This window comes from Pristiophorus japonicus, chromosome 8 (genome assembly GCF_044704955.1).
Source record: "Pristiophorus japonicus isolate sPriJap1 chromosome 8, sPriJap1.hap1, whole genome shotgun sequence".
In the NCBI taxonomy this organism is placed as follows: domain Eukaryota; kingdom Metazoa; phylum Chordata; class Chondrichthyes; family Pristiophoridae; genus Pristiophorus; species Pristiophorus japonicus.
The window spans coordinates 199,612,039-199,631,093 of NC_091984.1; the positions used below are offsets into that span (position 1 = coordinate 199,612,039).

The window sequence follows — 19,055 nt, forward strand, 5'->3', positions numbered from 1 at the left end:
TGACCAGGCAGTCAGCTGACAGTAAATAATAGGATGGCGACCACGGCAACGTGACCTCCCCTTTAAGGGCCGACACACCGCCCAGTCACAGACAGACCCCACTGAGGAAAGCTGTCAGTGGTACCGATCGGCGCCGCTCCTGTGGGGCAATTCCACACGGGGGTTGACGCGTGCCCGACCCAGCGGGAAAACGGGCGGAGCGGAAACCCGTTCCCGCCGGAGGGGAATTTTGGCCGGGTCAGCCCATCTGTCCGCCCCGGTCAGTAAGGCCTCTTCGGCCCCTACATGGTGTTTAGTCGTCTTGTCTCTTGAATGCCACAAAGACAAATTGCTGCAAAAATGCACATCCCAAAATTAATGAGAAGCTAATTGCTGTTGTTGTTGATAGAAATTTGAACAAAAGCAGCTGCTGTAAATCCCCAAATCCAGTCAAAACAAATCAGCAGGAAATGGCTGGTGTTTTTTTTGTCCCTTTTTAAAAAAAATGTTACTTGTTCATTGGTAGATTCCCCATCTGTTCAGCTGAAATTTATTGCTGATTTATGAACATGATAATTTAGCCATTCAGGTGCAACTGTGACACAAACTTGGCACAGTATTGCAATTCACTTGTGATGCATATGAATTACCTGATGTGTGAATTGTTTTCTTTCCTTTTGGCTCTCTTTGCCAACCATTCATCAATGTTAGGGGCTGGTCTGTCATCGTGTTCCAACTTATTTTCTTCTGTAACAAATTAATTTCAAACAATGTTAATAGAATCAAATGCAAAACTTTTCAAAATATACATAAACAATTGCTTATGCATGGTTAATGCACAATAATGAACAATTCCTCATTTCAATACTTTTAAAAAAAGTATGATACGGTGTGTTCAAAGGACAACGATCAGGAGACAGTGGAATGAAAACAATAAACCCGTCCCATTCTTGTGTTTTCACTCAATTGCAGGGTTTTTCTTAAATGAAAGATTATATTGTAGCTCAAGGGAACTCCACAAATAACTGATAAGATTCTCAGAGAAATTTACAAAATGCTTTTCCTGTTTCTCTGACTTTCCTGCTGTTGTTTTCCTTCTTGTGATCATTAGTTCTTTTACCTCACCACCCATCCCCAAGTTAGCTAGTTTGCAGATGCTGCTCCTGCCATTTGCAAAATTTCTAAGACAATCTCAGAAAATCTTGGTCCGTATCAGCTTCTCGATATGCACTTTACATGTCCAATATCTGCAAAACAGCAATCAACAAAGCAAATAGAATACTGAAATATATAGTACCAGCTGGAGGAAGCAATATTTGAACTGTACAATGCTCTGGTCAGACCACATCTTGAGCACTGTACCCCAACTGGTCTTCAAAACACAAGGGAGAGATTCAATCGCAGCAGATACAGGCCTGTAATGAAGAGCAGAGTCATCAGAGGACAGTGCTATGAGGAAAGTGTGCAGAACTGGACTTTTTCAGCCTTTGAATATTGACAGAAAGATCTTATTTTGGAATTAAAAATGAATACAGAACAGTATTCCAAATTAAACCACTCCAGTTGAACAAGGAACATAGGTTCAAACTAGCAAAAAGTTCATTTAGAACTGATATAGGAACTTCTACACAATACATTGAATGATTTTCTAGATAGAGTAGTGAAGGCACGGGGGGGGGGGGGTTGGAGAGGGGAAAACTGCAGGCTCTTTCTGAATGGAAGGGCCAAATAACTTTTCTCATCTGTATCGATCTTGTGATCGGCCAGGAAGCCCATGAAAACAGAATCCTCTCTAAAGATAAATGTTAGAGGCTATGCTGAAGAAAGAGCTATGGGCTACAGATCTAACACTCAACATCAGACACCTAAGCATCAAGGAGAGACCACAGAAGCTGAGCTTGTTTATACTAGAGAAGGCTGAGTGAGGAAATCTCATTTCAGATTCAAAATCCTTAATGGCATCAACAAATTGAACAAGTAACTGTTTATCATGGCCCTGAGAATGATATTGAGGGACATGGGCCAAAGCTATGAAGAAAAAGGAGAATGGACAGACCAATTTTGACTATTTCACAGAGGATGGTGAATGTTTAGAATGGACTGCTCAGGGAGATGACCAAAGCTGATAGCATCAGTAACTTTAAACAAGAGTTGTACAGGCATTTGAGGGGGAATTGTTGGACAAGATAATGGGAGAACTACCAAATGTTCTGCAAACTTAAACGTCCAACTGAACAGACAGATGGGATCTTGGTTTAACATTTCATCCAAAAAGACAGTACTGAGAAAGTGCTGCAGTCAGAGTTGCTATCTTCTGGATGGGACGTTAAACGGAGTCCCCGTCTACCTTGCAGTAGATGCAGGATTCCATGACAATATTCAGAGAGCAGACTTCTCTCAACATTCTTCCCGCAAAGAATACCACCAAAAATATAGATTATCTGGCCGTGCATCAATTTGCTATTTGTGGGACCTTGCTATGTACAAATTGGCTGCCTATACAACAGCACTTAGTGAGTCATTGGTGTAAAGCATGTTGAGACATCCTGAGGATGTGATAAGCTGCTACATAAATGCAACTTCTTTCATAGATAGTGAAGTTTAAAAAAAACTCGAGCCAGCCAAATGGATCTAAATGGCCTTTTCCAATCCTGTACATTCCTACATTGAGAAGGAAATGAAATTGTTTGTACAAACCATAGAAGTTCACTTGGGAGAAACAAAACAGCCCCACCTGCAGGAAGAGTTAGAGATTTCTTGCCCAGTGTAGTTTCTAAGCACATTTTATTAATGTAATCGTTCCTATGGTAGAAAAGCTCCCTCTCCTCACTTGCTACATCCTTATGGTAGATTAGCTAACATAGGAGCTCACTTTGTGGGGAAACAGCAGGCGACAGCCCAAACCTCTGGTACAGTGAATTAATAAACTAACAAAGTTGGTATACACCAATGGAACTGTGTCCCATGGAATAGGTCAGATCGCTTGCAATGTTAAAACATGATAAAATCACACTTCTTTACAAAAGCAATCTTAGAAAATACATCTGAAATAAAAGGCAACTCGATATAGATCTGTTTACACAACTGCGCATATCAAATTTCATATAGGATTTATAGGACCCTATGGAGTTTCCCGCAAGGGTTTTCTGCTTCTGTGCTCGCCAGCCCAAAATTGTGTCCATTGAAGTGAATTGGTATGAAATCGTGGGCTGGGGAGCCCAGAAGCAGAAAACCCCAAGCATCAAACCTATAAGTAATCTTCACCGAAATTATTAAAAGGAAAATGGACCAAACTATTAACCTTCACAGCTTCCTGCTATAAAAAAAGAATCAGAGAGATTTGGGATGCCTGCTATTACTTATTTTCCAAGTGTGAAAGCCCACAATTCAGAATTGAAGAGTGGCAAATGATTCGGATGATGCTTTCACCAGTGATACCCAACCATATACAGTTGCCAACTTACTTATTAGATATCCATTTCTGAGGGGAAAATCATGGTCATAAAACACAAGTTTTAAAAATTATAAAACTTGAAAGTATTTTTGGTTAGTAATACAGTAAAACCTAATTTAAGCTGAAATGCTTGGGAAGCATGAAAATAAGTCATTTGAGCAGGAGTTCAGATGAATAAGCTTTGTTCTACAGTATTTGTGTCACCCAGAGGCATAGAATTACTTTTCAACGACAATTTATAGTGCCTTTAAAAGTAGTGAAATGTTCCAAGGCGCTTTACAGGAGCATTAGGAGATTTAAAAAATTTGACACCAAGCCGCACAAGGGGAAATTAGGGCAGGTGACCAAAAGCTTGGTCAAAGAGGTAGGTTTTAAGGAGCATCTTGAAGGAGGAATGAGAGGCAGAGAGGTTTAGGGAGGGAATTCCAGAGCTTAGGGCCTAGGCAACAGAAGGCAGCGCCACCAATGGTTGAGCAATTATAATCAGGGATGCTCAAGAGCGCAGAATTAGAGGAGTGCAGACATCTCGGGGGGGGGGGGGGGGGGTGGTTGTGGGGCTGGAGGAGATTACAGAGATAGGGAGGAGCAAGGCCATGGAGGGATTTGAAAATAAGGATGAGAATTTTGAAATCGAGGCGCTCTTTAACCGGGAGCCAATGTAGGTCAGCAAGCACAAGGGTGATGGGTGAGTGGGACTTGGTGCGAGGTAGGACACAGGCAGATGAGTTTTGGATCACCTCTAGTTTAAGTAGGGTAGAATGTGGGAGGCCAGCCAGGAGTGCAGTGTAATAGTCAAGTCTAGAGGTAACAAAGGCATGGATGAGGGCTTCAGCAGATGAGCTGAGGCAAGGGCGGAGACGGGCGATGTTACGGAGGTGTTGCGGATATGTGGCTGAAAGCTCATTGACACCAAGGTTGCGAACATTGTGGTTCAGCCTCAGACAGAAGTTGGGGAGAAGGATGTAGTCGTGGCTAGGGAACGGAGTTTCGGGTGGGGATCGAAAACAATGGCTTTGGTCTTTCCAATATTCAATTGGAGAAAATTTCTGCTCATCCAGAACTGCACGTTGGTCAAGCAGTCTGACAATTTAGAGACCGTGGAGGGGACAAGAGAAGTGGTAGTGAGGTAGAATTAGGTGTCATCAGCATACATGTGAAAACTGATGCCGTGTTTTTGGATGATGTCACCAAAGAACAACATGTTAATGAGAAATAGGAAGGGGCCAAGATCTTTGGGGGACACCAGAGGTAATGATGCGGGGACAGGAAGAGAAGCCATTGCGGGTGATTCTCTGGCTACGATTGGATAGACAAGAATGGAACCAGACAAGTGAAGTCCCACCCAGCTGAATGACGGTGGAGAGGCACTGGAGAAGTATAGAGTCGTCAACCGTGTCAAAGGCTTCAGACATGTCAAGAAAAACGAGGAGGGATAGTTTGCCCTTGTCACAGCCACAAAGGATGTCATTTGTGACTTTGATGAGAGCCGTTTCGGTACTGTGGCAGGCACGGAAACCAGATTGGGGGGATTCAAACATGGAATCGTGGGAAAGATGGGAACGGATTTGGGAGGCTACAACATCTTCACGGACTTTGGAGAGGAAAGGGAGATTTGTGATGGGTCGGTAGTTTACAAGGACTGAGGGGTCGAGGGTTTTTTTTTTTGAGAGGAGAGGAGTGATGACGGAAGATTTGAGGGAGAGGGGAACAGTACCCGAGGAGAGAGAACCATTAACAATAACATGGGAGCCAGAAAAGTACATTGGGTGGTCAGCAGTTTGGTGGGAATAGGGTCAAAGGTGGAAATAACGTTGTCTACACTAGAAAATCAGGCGTAGGTTACAAATCAGGCGTAGGGAATGGGGGGGGGGGGGGTTTAAAAAGGGAAGTTTACAAACATTAAACACTTCAATAAAGAGCCATCATCAATAATAAATGATAAAAACATCAATAAATCAATACAAAAAAATTTAAAAGAAATAATTTTTTTTTTTTAAATCAATAAATAAAACATTTTCTACTTACCGATTGCAGCACCGGGAGCCATCCAGCAGCGTGCTGGGATGCCCCCCGCCCCCTTGTCTCTGACAGCGAGGGAAGGGGAGGAGAAGGGGGGAGAAGAAGGGGGGAGAAGAAGGGGGGAGAAGAAGGGGGGAGAAGAAGGGGGGAGAAGAAGGGGGGAGAAGAAGGGGGGAGAAGAAGGGGGGAGAAGAAGGGGGGAGAAGAAGGGGGGAGAAGAAGGGGGAAGAAGAAGGGGGGAGAAGAAGGGGGAAGAAGAAGGGGGAAGAAGAAGGGGGAAGAAGAAGGGGGAAGAAGAAGGGGGAAGAAGAAGGGGGAAGAAGGGGGGAGAAGGGAGAAGAAGGGAGAAGAAGGGGGGAGAAGGGAGAAGAAGGGAGGAGAAGGGGGGAGAAGGGGGGAAGGGGGAAGGGAGAAGGGAGAAGGGAGAAGGGAGAAGGGAGAAGGGAGAAGAAAGGGGGGGAGGGGAGGAGAAGAGGGGGGGGAGGGGAGGAGAAGAGGGGGGGGAGGGGAGGAGAAGAGGGGGGAGGGGAGGAGAAGAGGGGGGAGGGGAGGAGAAGAGGGGGGAGGGGAGGAGAAGAGGGGGGGAGGGGAGGAGAAGAGGGGGGGAGGGGAGGAGAAGAGGGGGGGAGGGGAGGAGAAGAGGGGGGGGAGGGGAGGAGAAGAGGGGGGGAGGGGAGGAGAAGAGGGGGGGGAGGGGAGGAGAAGAGGGGGGGAGGGGAGGAGAAGAGGGGGGGAGGGGAGGAGAAGAGGGGGGGGAGGGGAGGAGAAGAGGGGGGGGAGGGGAGGAGAAGAGGGGGAGGAGGGGAGGAGAAGAGGGGGGGAGGGGAGGAGAAGAGGGGGGGAGGGGAGGAGAAGAGGGGGGAGGGGAGGAGAAGAGGGGGGGGAGGGGAGGAGAAGAGGGGGGGGGAGGGGAGGAGAAGAGAAGAGGGGGGGGGAGGGGAGGAGAAGAGGGGGGGTGGCGGGGGAGGCTGAACAGGCCGGGCCCGGCCCGGTCCAAGACTTTGGACAGGACCCGTCCCCAGCACCAGATTTACAGGTCGGTGGCGTTGAGTCAGGTCGGGTCCGGGGTCCTGGTCGGGTCGGGAGGGGTGGGGGTGGGGGTGGTGGTGGTGGGAGGGAGGTCGGTTCGGTTCGGGGGGGGAGGGAGGGAGAGGGAGGTCAGGTCGGGTGGGAGGGCGGGTCCAGTCCGGGGTCGTGGGGAGGGGGGGGGGGAGCGGGAGTCGGGTCGGTGTCGGGTGGAAGCAGGAGCTGGGCGTGGGAGGCAGCCTTATCCACGCAGCCCCAGTGAGGCCATTCGGCCAGGGCTAGGGGCTGCGTGCTTCGGGCCCCTCCCACACAGTTTTGGGCGCCTGGAGCTACTGCACATGCGCGCCCACGTGCAGAGGTCCCAGCACTGTTTTCAGCGCAGGGACCTGGCTCCGCCTCCTACAGCTCGTGCTGCGCCGCGCCTGACTCCAGAGGACCAGCAGGGAGCCGGACAATCTGTAAGTTTTTTTTAGGCGCACTTTGTGGCGCGAAAAACGGGCGTCCAGGTCAGGGCTGCGCCATTCTAGGCGCGGCCCGAAACTTGGGCCCTTAAAACCAGAGAAAGGAAAATTGAGGTTTGCGACAAAAGTGTTAAAGTGCTCTGATGGCAAGATTTGGATTAAAGAGGTTCAGCTGTAAATTATAATTTGATGATTGGATTACACCTAATGATCTGAAGATAAACAGTCAGGATGATCATTTTTCATAAACTCCTTTAATTCACATCTATTACACAATAGAATCACTTGCTCATACCTTCCACTTTTTGTCTCAACTTCTGAACATCATCATCAGTCATATGGGAAAATTTGCAATTAGCACCAAAATCGCACTGACCTATAGAAAAAAAAAGTAATTAAAATCATACCAGTAACAAAGAATTGAAGATAAACTGATAAAATAAGGTCAAATATTGGAATGAAAAGATGGTAAAGTAGGACATCAATACACAGAAGCATAGACAGTTCTCAATCGGAGTCACACTGAAAAGGGAGGCCCCAAGTAAATAAATCAGATGAGATGTCCTACTCGGGCAGTACCTCATATCTCCTGTTGGCTGTCCAAAGGGCACACGGGTGGAGGTCTGGGAGCACTCTGCTTACCTCTCAACAACAACGGCATATTTTCAGGTGATATAATTCAACGACATGGGGATAAAACACAGACCCAAAACCAAATGTTGAGTCCCATCTGTGCTTTCATTAATTATTCTATTCTTGACTGGCCATCGGTGCGATCTTTGCCCACAATTTTAGAATGTGGTGTAATACTGAAAGGTGATTTTATAGGGCCCAAGTTTCCGCCCGCTGGAAAATGGCGCATTGCGATAAAGTGCGCCGACTTTCTGGAAGAAAATGGGTGCCGAAAACTTATCGTGTGATTCTGCGATTTATTTAGGACATCTTCATGCTCGGCGTGGCACAGCACAAGGGGTCGGGGGCGGAGCCAGGTCCCGGCGCTGAAAACAGTGCCGGGACCTCTGCACATGTGCGCCAGAGTGTGCGCGCATGGGCAGTAGCTCCAGGCCCCCGAGGCTGTGTGGGAGGGGCCCGAAGCACACCGCCCCTAGCCCCCCCCCCCCGCAGTCCCGCTCTGGCGCTCTCCCCGCCCGGTTCAAGTCCTGCTCCAGCTCCCCCCCACCGCCCCGGTTCAAGTCCCGCACCGACTTCCCCCCCGCTCTCCCCACTCCCTCCACTCCCCCCTCCCTCTCCCGTCCTTCTTCCCCCCATCTTCTCTTGCCTCTTCTTCCCCCCATCTTCTCTTGCCTCCTCTTCCCCCCCCCTCCTCTCCCTCCCACTTCCCCTCTCCTCTCCTCCTCCACCCCTCACCTACAAAAAAAACAGGAGCAACTCAGGCCGAAACCTGACCCCATAGTGTTTGGGGTTAGTTTTCACACAGCAGTCCTAGGACAAGAGGGTGGACAATTGACCCCTTCTCCATCCCTGCTAATGTTAGTCTATGACCAGCCAGCAAGAATTTCAGAAGGCTCTAACATTTCCCTCTCCCTGCAGGAAAGCACTTGGCCTCTTCCAGACACCTCTCCATGGAACCAAGTTTCGGCCTGAGTTGCTCCTGTTTTTTTGGAGCAACGGGTTTAGAATGGTGTATCTGAGAAATTGCAATTCTCGGCCTTTAGTTTGCTCCAGTTCTAGTCAGTTAGAACAGTTTCAGTTTGGAACAGATTTTTTTTCCAAAAAGGGTCGTGTCCGGCCACTTACGCCCGTTTTGAAAGTTTAGGCAGTGAAAACATACTCCAAACTAACTTAGAATGGAGTAAGTGTAGATTTTTGTACGCTCAGACAAACCTCGTCTACACTTAGAAAATCAGACGTAGGTTACAAATCAGGTGTAGGGAATGGGGCGGGGGGTTTAAAGGGAAGTTTACAAACATTAAATACTTCAGTTTTACAAATAAAGAGCCATCATCAATAATAAATGATAAATACATCAATAAATCAATCAATAAATCAATCAAAAAAATTAATAAAAAATAAATTAAAACATTTTTTAAATCAATAAATAAAACATTTTCTACTTAACGACTGCAGCACCGGGAGTCCTCCAACAGCGTGCTGGGACGCCCCCCCCCCCCCCCCCCCCCCAAGTGTGTCTCTATCTCTCTGTCAGTCAGTGTCTGTGTTTCTGACAGCGAGGGGAGAGGGGGGGGGGAAAGGAGAGTGGGGGGGGAAAGGAGAGGGGGGGGGAGAAAGGAGAGGGGGGGAGAAAGGAGAGGGGGGGGAAGGAGAGGGGGGGGAAGGAGGGGGGGGGAAAGGAGGGGGGGGGGAAGGAGGGGGGGGGGGAAGGAGGGGGGGGGGGAAGGAGGGGGGGGGGGAAGGAGGGGGGGGGGGAAGGAGGGGGGGGAAGGAGGGGGGGGGAAGGAGGAGGGGGGGGGAAGGAGAAGGGAAGGAGAGGGGAAGGAGAAGGGAAGGAGGGGGGGGGGGGAAGGAGAGGGGGGGGAGGGGGGGGGGGAAGGAGAGGGGGGGGGGAAGGAGAAGGGAAGGAGAAGGGAAGGAGAGGGGAAGGAGAAGGGAAGGAGAAGGGGGGGGGAAGGAGAGGGGGGGGGGGAAGGGGGAAGGAGAGGGGGGGAGGAAGGAGAGGGAGAGAAGGAGGCTGAACGGCCGGGCCCAATACTTCGGGCTGGGTTTACAGGTAGGTGGCGTCGGGTCTCGGGTCGGGGGGGGGTGTCGCGGAGGTCGGTGGGGGGGGTCGTGGAGGTTGGGTTGCGGAGATTGGTGGGGGTGGGGGGGGGAAAGAGAATCGCGGAGATCCGGGGGGGGGGGGGGGGGGGGGGCGGGGCGCGGAGGTCAGTGGGCGGGATCGGGTCGGGTCCGGGGAGCGGGAGTTAAGTCGGGTCGGGTGGGAGGTGAGCCTTATCCACGCAGCTATTCGGCCAGGGCTAGGGGCTGAGTGCTTCGGGCCTCTCCCACAGTTTTGGGCACCTGGAGCTTCTGCACATGCGCGCCCACTGTAGCGCGCATGTGCAGAGGCACTGTTTTCAGCGCAGGGATCAGGCTCCGCCCCCCCCACAGCTCATGCTGTGCCGCGCCCAGCTCCAGAGGACCTGCAGGGAGCCGGAGAATAGGTGAGGTTTTTTTAAGGCGCACTTTGTGGCGCAAAAAACGGGCGTCCAGGTCGGCGCGGCCCGAAACTTGGGCTGCATCTATCAGTGTGCAAATGCATTACCTTCACCCATTTCCGCACCCCCCCCCCCCCCAAAAGAACCCAGCGTCCAATGACAGGAGGCAACTTGTATATAGCCTGTTTAAAAATTTAACACGCCATTGTTGAATTGACAATATCCTGACAAATACATCTCTCTGCTTTCCTGTTAGCACACAAAAAAAAGCTTCTAGATCAGCAAGACATATAATAAAAGTACTTTTTTTTAAACACTACATTTTTACACACTGAAATATTTAGGTATACACTGAAATATTTGGGTACATTTTCCACTTGCCACCCAGATTAAAAAAAACTGGTGTTGTGGATTGGCCACTTGACTTTATTTCCACTAGTAGTTTCTGGGACAGGTGGGCGATCTGCAACATCTGTTTTTCACCCAGGTGGCAAGTGGAAACTCTATCTCATCGTGCTGAGAAATTTGCTTAGCATGTTTTAGGATAGAACTCCATCCTGAGGATTTATTCTAAATGTAACAAACCAAAAAAAACATCAAATCATCATGAATATTACACTATTGTTGCAAGCACAGAACAAATTTCAATATCTCTGACCCAATACAGCTATTGGGGGGGGGGGGGGGGTGTGGGGGGAAATTGCATTTGGACAATAGACTTTGGAATTATAGTTTTAATTCACCACAGCAGATTACTCCCACTAACTTATGATCACCAGCACATCCCCCCAGCATTATGTATCTCTAAATGCCCTCCAAAGAGGCAACCCAAAAGTTTTGAAAGCATTAAATTTAAGATTGTCCTGCCAGATGATCTCCTGATGGCCTAGCAAGTTTATCCAGGGAGTAGTTGAGCCATACAAACCAGCTTCAATTCCCAGACTATGCCAAGTTAGCAGAATTCAGCCAGAACAGCAGTACAGGACATATAATTAGCTCCAGTGTCCCTGGGATTAAGGCTCTAGGTTTTCATTACTATCCAGAAAGCCCTGTTGGAAGTGCTTTGAATCAATGTTGGGTGAGGACAGGATCAGCTACAGGTATGAAGCCTCCTGCAGTCAAATAACCTGGTGACATGGACTTTGAGGCGCATGTCAATGGCCACTTAGGTACAGTACCAAAGGGGAACTAAAAAGGAAAAAAAATTGTACTGCTGGATTTTTTTGCCATAATTCAGGTGGCCATATTATAGCACGTAAAGTTCTCATACTCAACTCTTATGAGAACAGTGGCCTTGGGAATAAGACAGCATTACACTACTGACTGCCAACCTCAGAATCATAGAATTGTTACAGCACAGTTGGAGGCTATTAAGCCTGTCGAGCCCGCGCCGGCTCTCTGCAAGAGAACTTCAGCTAGTCCCAATCCCCCGCCCTTTCTCCGTAACCCTGCAATTTTTTTTCTCCTTCGGGTACTTATCTAATTCCCTATTGAAAGCCATGATTGAAGCTGCCTCCACCACCCTGCAGTGTATTCCAGATCATAACCACGCGACGTAAAAAGGTTTTTCCTCATGTCTGGATCTTCTGCCAATCAGCTTAAATCTGAGTCCTCTGGTTCTCGGCCCGTCCGCCAATGGGAACAGTTTAACTGTTTAGCACTTTAGTGCTTTTGAACCTACACTCACTGGGAAGAGGGTGAGAACATCATTTTGTTAGCCTGAGTTAGATTCAGACCCAAGTCCCAGAGGTGATGGAGTATGCGCTTAACACACTGCACTATTCAGTCCCTATGCTTTATCTTTTTGACATTTCTGCACTTACCCGATTGTAGAAACTTTCTGCAAGGCTTTTTGGCAAGTTCTTCTGCCAAGATTGTGGCACTATCTGAAATCCAAAATCAGATTAATTACTTTAAACAATAAGTATGCCAACTTATATCATAGCTTTTCCAAAATAATATAGGCATATTTCAGTTTACTAAGCGCTAGTTGGGGTGCTACAATTGACCGCAGTACCCTAGGCAGAGGAGAGGAAAATCAGCCAGTGTTCTCACTCATCATTATCCAGCGACCTCTGCTGAACATGCTTCAGTAATGGTAGGATTAAGTTTGACTGTGATAATCCTGACTATCATTGTCAAATAGCCTGCTGACACTATTAAGACTCATACCAAAAAAAATGGCTTTTTGGGCTAGAAGGCAATAAGCATTTTGCGATTGTACTATTGCTTCTTCCAATTTAAATTTCACTTCCTTTCCTCCCCAAAAGCATCATGGAGGTACAATTCCACCGACAGTGATTGCCCACTGGTATCTCACCCAAGTTATTAATCCACATTCGTCACAGAGTGTTATTCAATTTTGAAGGACAAGCAGTAGGGCCCAATGCTGTTCCTGCTTGATGTCCACACAAATTGAAAACAGGAACTGTGCTAAGGGACTAGAGTGTGGTAAATGTTACATCCCTTTCAAAAGAAAAAAAAAAAGAGTAAAAAAAAGGATAACCCAAGGGATTGTAATGTAATTAGTCTTGCTTCAGTTGTAAGAAACCCACTAGTCATAATACAGATGAAATTATGTTATACTTCTAAAGACATGGGCTAATTAGAGACAGCCAGCATGAATGGTAAAAGGCAGGTCATGTTTGGATAATTGTTTTTTTCTTTTAGGGAAACCATAGCCATGGTTGGAGATTTGCATAAGGCTCCCCATTATAAAGATGAATACCTATATTAGAACCATGGAAAGGGTACAGCAAATATTCATTACAATTATACCAAGAATGAGGCGTTATAATTATGATGAAAGGCTTGAGGAATTGGGGCTTTTTCACTGGAAGGGAATAAAGGGGAATCCAATAGAGATTTTCAAAATAATAAAAGGTTTGAGATGCAAATTGATTGCAGGCAGATACATAACTTGAGTCTCTAAAGATTATCACCAGACGAACAAAGGAAGAAATTAGAAGTTTTTTCCCCACAGAGGGTTAGTGGAACGTGAATGCTTTACCACAAGTGGCTTTTGAGGCATCAATTATAAAATCACTTAGAAGGGAATTGGATAAGTATTTAAAAAGGAATATAAAAAGGATACAAAGGAAACGAGATTAGATCATTTCAGTTGAAGTGCCAGCATGATGGGCCAAATGATTCTTCATGCACTTTGAATACGGATTACGGAGTAGCAATAGGTGGGGAACCTGTTGTTCTGCTGCCTAACCCAGGGCCCCAAAAGTCAATTGTAGGATCCCGAACACTGCCCCACCCGAGATCAGCATTCATACTAACCCTCAAAAACTCAAAAAAAGCCAATAATTCAAAAGCAATGCAGCACTGAAAAATAGCTGATAAAAATCTTTGGCTAAGGCCACTGGTTCAAAGTTCAAGAATACAAAACTTCGCAATGTGGTAAATAATGAGGGGAATAGTAACAAACTTCAGAAGACGACAGACTGGTGAAATGGGCAGGCACATGGCAGATTAAATTGAATGTGGATAAGTGCAAAGTGATGCACTTTGGGAGGAACAAAGTGGAGAGACAATATAATCTAAATTGTACTATTTTTAGATGGGTCCGTACAAGAGCAGAGGGACCTGTGGGTGCATATTCACAACTTTAAAAAAAATTGCCAGCGCAAATTGATAAGGCAGTTAAGAAAGCATATGAGATACTTGGCTTTGTAAATAAGAGCATTGAATACAAAAACAAGGAAGTTATGCCAAACCTTTACAAATCACTGGTAAGGCCTCAGTTGGAGTAGTGTACACAATTCTGGGTACACTTCAGAAAAGATGTCAAGGCCTTAGCGAGCATGTCAGGTTGATACCAGGGATGAGGGGGCTTCAGTTATGTGGAGAGATCAGAGAAGCTTGCAGAGATTGTTCTCCTTGGAGCAGAGAAGATTATGGGGAGACAATAAATAATTCTAAATATGGAGTTTTAATAGAGCAAATAGGGAGACACAGTTTTTTCTGGCAAGTATGTCATAGATTTAAAATAATTGGCAAAACGTTGAGGAAATGAGAATTCCCCCCCCCCCCCCCCCCCCAGAGGTTTAAGATCTGGAATGCACTACCTGAAAAGGTGGTTGAAGCATATTCCATAGGAACTTTCAAAAGGCAATTGTACATGCACTTGAGGAATAATTTGCAGGATTATGGGGGGAAAAGCTGGGGTGTGGGACGAAATTTGACAGCTCTTTCACAATGGGCTGAATGGCCTTCATTTGTGCTGTATGATTCTATGTATATTCTGATTTCTTGAGGTTTTATTAATAGAAAGGAAAGCAATTTCATAAAATCTACTATACATATTTCAGACCGTTTGATCATTTTTGTAATGAAATAAATAAAGTTTCAGTTCATGTTCACTTATTTGAAAAAAAAATTAAGAATTTTCAGTTTAAAAAAAACATTGTGTACAAAACATATTGCAGTCTACAAGAGATTGCATTGTGCAACTCCACAGCCTAGTTATTTGTGTGGCTTTAAACTGAATTATATGGAGTGGTAAATGCACACTATAATACTTATACCACCTGGTTTATCATTCTCGGCAGCATGGATGCATTGACATAGAATTAATTGAAAGCAGCTGCTACTGGGCACAAGGGAGCACGCGGCCTTCCGCGAGAGGTTGGCGCCGGAGGGACTGGAGTGCATCGTCACCCCCGGCAATCAAATTTTAATTTGATTTTATGTTTTAAAGTTTAATTTGTTTTAATTGCCGGTGTTTTTAGTGTCCCCCTCCCCTTTTATAGGGGGCACTTGGAGGAAAAAAGATTTTAGTGCCCAAAAAAAAACTTTTAAAAAAAACACCCAAAAAAAGGGCCTTGGAAATGTTTGGTGCGCCCCCCAGATCGGGGGGGACACGATTTAATGATGTAATGTTTTAATTTTCTCCCAAAAAGAGTTCTGGACCAAATCTCCAGTCGATAATTTGCTGCATTTATAGGGGTAGGGCCTGGTGATATATCCTGGCAGTGACGGTGGAGAATGTTCAATGTCTATTTCCCATAAACAACTCCCTCTCCTGCACCACCTTCCTGGTGGATAGAACTTTAGCTACCAAACCTCTCCAGCACTGTTCGCACTGTGGTTCCCGAGTTGGTCGAGCTAAAGCTCTCGCTACTGTGCGGCCCAGCCCCTCACAGAAGAGCCGAGGCAGGGGACAGACAGAGCGCGAGTTGGAGAGGTTCCCCGGAGCCACCGTGCAAGCTGCAGCCAGAAAAACGGGCAGTTCGCAACTCAGCATAAAGTGGGGACTGACCCTAGAACTTTCCTGGTCTGTATGGCTCAGCGACTCACTGGACAAACTTACCGAGCCATCCAACAATGAATGAGGCTTTTAACCAATCTGATCCGAGTGCAGCCTGTCCCAATTCTCACCGGCATTTCCCGTGGATAACCAGAACCTTGTGCCAGGCCCGCGGCCCCCCACAACAAACTAACTGCCTCCTCCTATCCCATTTACCTCGAAATGAGTCGAACCAGAATTTCTTCGCCCTCTGATGCTGAACCCCCTGCAAATGTTTCTTTCGGTTATGGAGATTGTCTTGAAACGACCTGCCGCAATAATCGCAGAAATAGGTCTTGCCCATTGTAACCGGCGGTGTCGGCGGACCTGCCGCTCCTCATTCCCGCCGTCCGTCCCCCTGGAAACCGCGGCTGGCGAATCTGCCGCCCTCGGTCACAGTCACAATCCCCCTGGAAAGCACGGTTGGCGAATCTGCCGACAACAGTGACAGCTTTACCCAAAGGATGCCGAATATCACTCTTTGTGTTTATCCGCAAAATAAAATAGGTCCCAGCTAATTCCGCGCGGGCTTTGATGTCCCCTCAACGAGTGTTTTGCAATGTCATGTGAGATAAAGTTTGGCGTTGCCGCGGAGGGGTTTTAATGTCAGTAATTGTCGCGGTGGTGTTTAGGAGCGGCGGAGGGCTGTGAGTGCTCTGTGCTGTGGCGCGGCGCGGGCTGGGAGACAGCGGCGGGAAGATGGCGCTGATGCGGCGGGCCTACAACCTCCTGTTCCGGAGGACCTCCACCTTCGCGCTCACCATCGTGCTGGGCGCCGTCTTCTTCGAGAGGGTTTTCGACCAAGCCGGAGACACGCTGTTTGACCACCTCAACGAAGGGGTGAGTCTGGAGGACTCGCCGCTCGGGGAAGGGGCCGGAGGGTGAACCCGCGGGAGGGAAGCGCCTTCAGACCGGCAGCGGTCTCACCTTCAGCCGACCCGGCCGCTCGCTCTTTCCTTTCGCTGAGCCGCTCCGAATGACTTTGAGTTATTAATGGGTGGAGGAGGCGGACGGTTAGAAAATGCTCACACAGCCAGTGCCATGTAATGCGAGTTTGCCCTCCTCACAATCTCACCTTGAAATACAATGTCAGAAAAAATTGGGATTTATATTTTAAACTCTATACGTAAGTTATTTCACCGAATCTTAATGATTTGTTTAAAGTAGCAATGGTGTGACTAGCTATAGTACCGGACGGTACTGAGATTCGAGATTAAAACCCATTTTTGACCTTTGCATTGTTCCCTCGAGGTTATGTTCAACTAGGTTCAGTTCTTGTCTAGAAAAGCGAGTGGTTGTACCCTTAACATCATTGTGCATCCCTTAAGTCAGATGCTGGCACGGGTGTTTTTTCTCTTTTTATTCATTCATGGGATGTGGGTGTCGCTGGCAAGGCCAGCATTTATTGCCCTTGAGAAGGTGGTGGTGTTCTGAGTGGCTTGTTCGGCCATTTCAGAGGGCAGTTAAGAGTCAACCACATTGCAGTGGGTCTGGAGTCACATAAAGGCCAGACTGGGTAAGGACAGCAGGTTTCCTTCCCTAAAGGACATTGGTGAACCACATAGGTTTTTATGACAATCCAGTAATTTCATGGTCACCAATACTGATACTAGGTTTTTATTCCAGATTTATTTAATTAGCTGCCATGGTGAGATTTGAACTTGCATCTCTGGATTACTAATCCAGTAACGGCCATTCCCATTCTCTTGCCCTACAAAAATTTCCAGTGCTTCTTAATCTCCTTTCTTGTGTAGTTAACAAGTTTTCTCCCAATATCCTTTTTTTATTCTTGGGATGTGGGTAACGGGGGCATGGCTGGATTTATTGCACCTCCAATTGCCTGGTGAAGGTGGTGATGGTAGCCGGTGAATCTTGTCTTTGAACTGCTGCTGTTCTTGTGGTGATGGTGCTCCCACAATGGTGTAGGGAATCTCAGGACCCACTTATTGTAATTTATCAGCTTCTTTGATTAAGCCAGGTTTAGGCAATGTTTTTGTTTCCTCTTCCTGCACTGACAATTGTGGGTTTTTTTATTGTTCCATTTCTGTCTTTAAGCCTTCATTGACTCAGATTTCCTGATTATTTTGTTCTTTCCGTTCATGACTTGTCCTAACTTTTATACGTTTCTCTTGATCCCCACTAACTGTTCCTGCTCTCGTAACTTATTTAATTTATTTTTACCATGCTTACATTTTTCAGCTATACTCAAACAGAAGGTTTATGCCCCACTTCATGATTTCATTGCATAAAATAAGCTGATACTCCAGTGCTGTGCTGGAGCAGTATAGCATTGAGGGGTGCTAATCATCAGACAGGTTAAATCAAGGCTCCATTGGCCTGCTCTGGTTTAGATGAGAGTGTGCCATGGGATGCAGTTCCCCTGGTATCCTGGCCAACACTCCTTCCTCAACCAACACTGCGAAAAGCAGATTAGTGTTCATATTTTTGTTATGGAATGTTGTTTTGTGCAAAGTGGCTATCGTGTTTGCCTGTCATTGAAATCATTACACTTCAATGTAATTCATTGTATTTGAAGTGCTTTGAGATAGATGTAAGCTGCTTCACAAATGTCTGTTTCTTCCTCAAAGTTCTGTTCTATAATGCTTGTGTATCCTTAAATCACTGCTTGAGTCACTCATTCTCAAAATCCTTCTGCAATCATTTCATGATGCCTAACTTGCCCCTCTCTTTAAAAATGAACATGAAGGGGACTGGATTCCAGCTGTAAAAATTATAAAAGCAGAGCATATGCTACAATCATTATGTTGGTTCACTATGCATCTGTAGTACAACTTGTATTCGTATCATTGATTCTTGGTTTGGCAAGTCGTGCCTGCCCATCTGTTGGGCGAAGATACCACATACAGAATGAAGATGTTATCGTACAAATGACCGAGCTGCCGACACAAGATTCCTTTTCAGTTCTCGATCTCTGAATTTGAATAGGAAAATTAAAAATATTTTAAATCTGCTACGTAGCTTGTAAATTTACTGGTTGTGTTGTCGCGCCCTCTTCATGTGTTTTATGTTTCAAAGCAGATGCTCAAATAAATATTTATGTAATTTTACTTTAGTGACCAATGAGGTGAGAAGCAGATTCAGTGAAATAATATTTTCTCTATTTGCAGAAACTCTGGAAACACATCAAGCACAATTATGAGAAAAAAGATGAAGAATAAATAGAATACCATGCTGCAAGGTACTTTCTATCCCCTTGACAGTTGCTACTGATGAACAGCCCAGCATCGATGGTCCTGGTGGATGGCACATTCATTTATCAGACTGTTGACAAATTGTTTCTAGCTGATCCCTGCAAGAATGGTTGCTGTAATTGGACTAATGCTGGGTATATTTGCTGAATATGGTTACTGAGATGTATATCTAATAAATTCTCAACAATTTTTTTGCTTTTAATCATTTTTGTCCATGCTGATCACTGAACAAGAGGCAAGTACTTTAACAAGTTTGAGACCTAAGATTTTTTTTCTTTCATTCAAAGGATCAGTTTTTTATTGAATCTTACTATTACATACTGTCTCCTGAATTCAAAGTTGCTTGATTCAAATTATTTGATGATTCCGTGTTTTTTTTTGCATTTGGTTATTTATATTTAAATTACTGGATAATTTTTCTAGGATTGGATTAACATAGCCACACTTTAAAAATAAGTCAATTTCCTATCACAGTAACTGGCTATAATACTA

At 46.1% G+C, this 19,055-nt stretch overlaps 2 protein-coding genes across 2 annotated transcripts in view; one reads left to right on the forward strand and one right to left on the reverse strand.

Moving 5' to 3' along the window:
- The window catches only part of zmat5 (zinc finger, matrin-type 5), a 31,428-nt gene extending 15,620 nt beyond the window's left edge, over positions 1-15,808 (reverse strand). Inside the window, exons 1-4 of the mRNA XM_070887749.1 lie at positions 15,529-15,808; positions 11,879-11,941; positions 7,235-7,315; positions 630-726 (exon numbers count right to left, since the gene is read on the reverse strand). Of these exons, the coding sequence (XP_070743850.1) occupies positions 630-726; positions 7,235-7,315; positions 11,879-11,941; positions 15,529-15,655 (368 nt within the window). The 5' untranslated portion in view covers positions 15,656-15,808. The remainder of the gene's footprint in view (positions 1-629; positions 727-7,234; positions 7,316-11,878; positions 11,942-15,528) is intronic.
- Positions 15,809-15,885: 77 nt separating this feature from the next.
- On the forward strand, positions 15,886-18,752 carry uqcr10 (ubiquinol-cytochrome c reductase, complex III subunit X). The gene is made up of 2 exons (XM_070887750.1): positions 15,886-16,191; positions 18,480-18,752. The coding sequence occupies exons 1-2, from the start codon at positions 16,051-16,053 to the stop codon at positions 18,528-18,530; spliced, it is 192 nt and encodes a 63-aa protein (XP_070743851.1). The 5' UTR covers positions 15,886-16,050; the 3' UTR covers positions 18,531-18,752.
- The last annotated feature ends 303 nt before the right edge of the window (positions 18,753-19,055 follow it).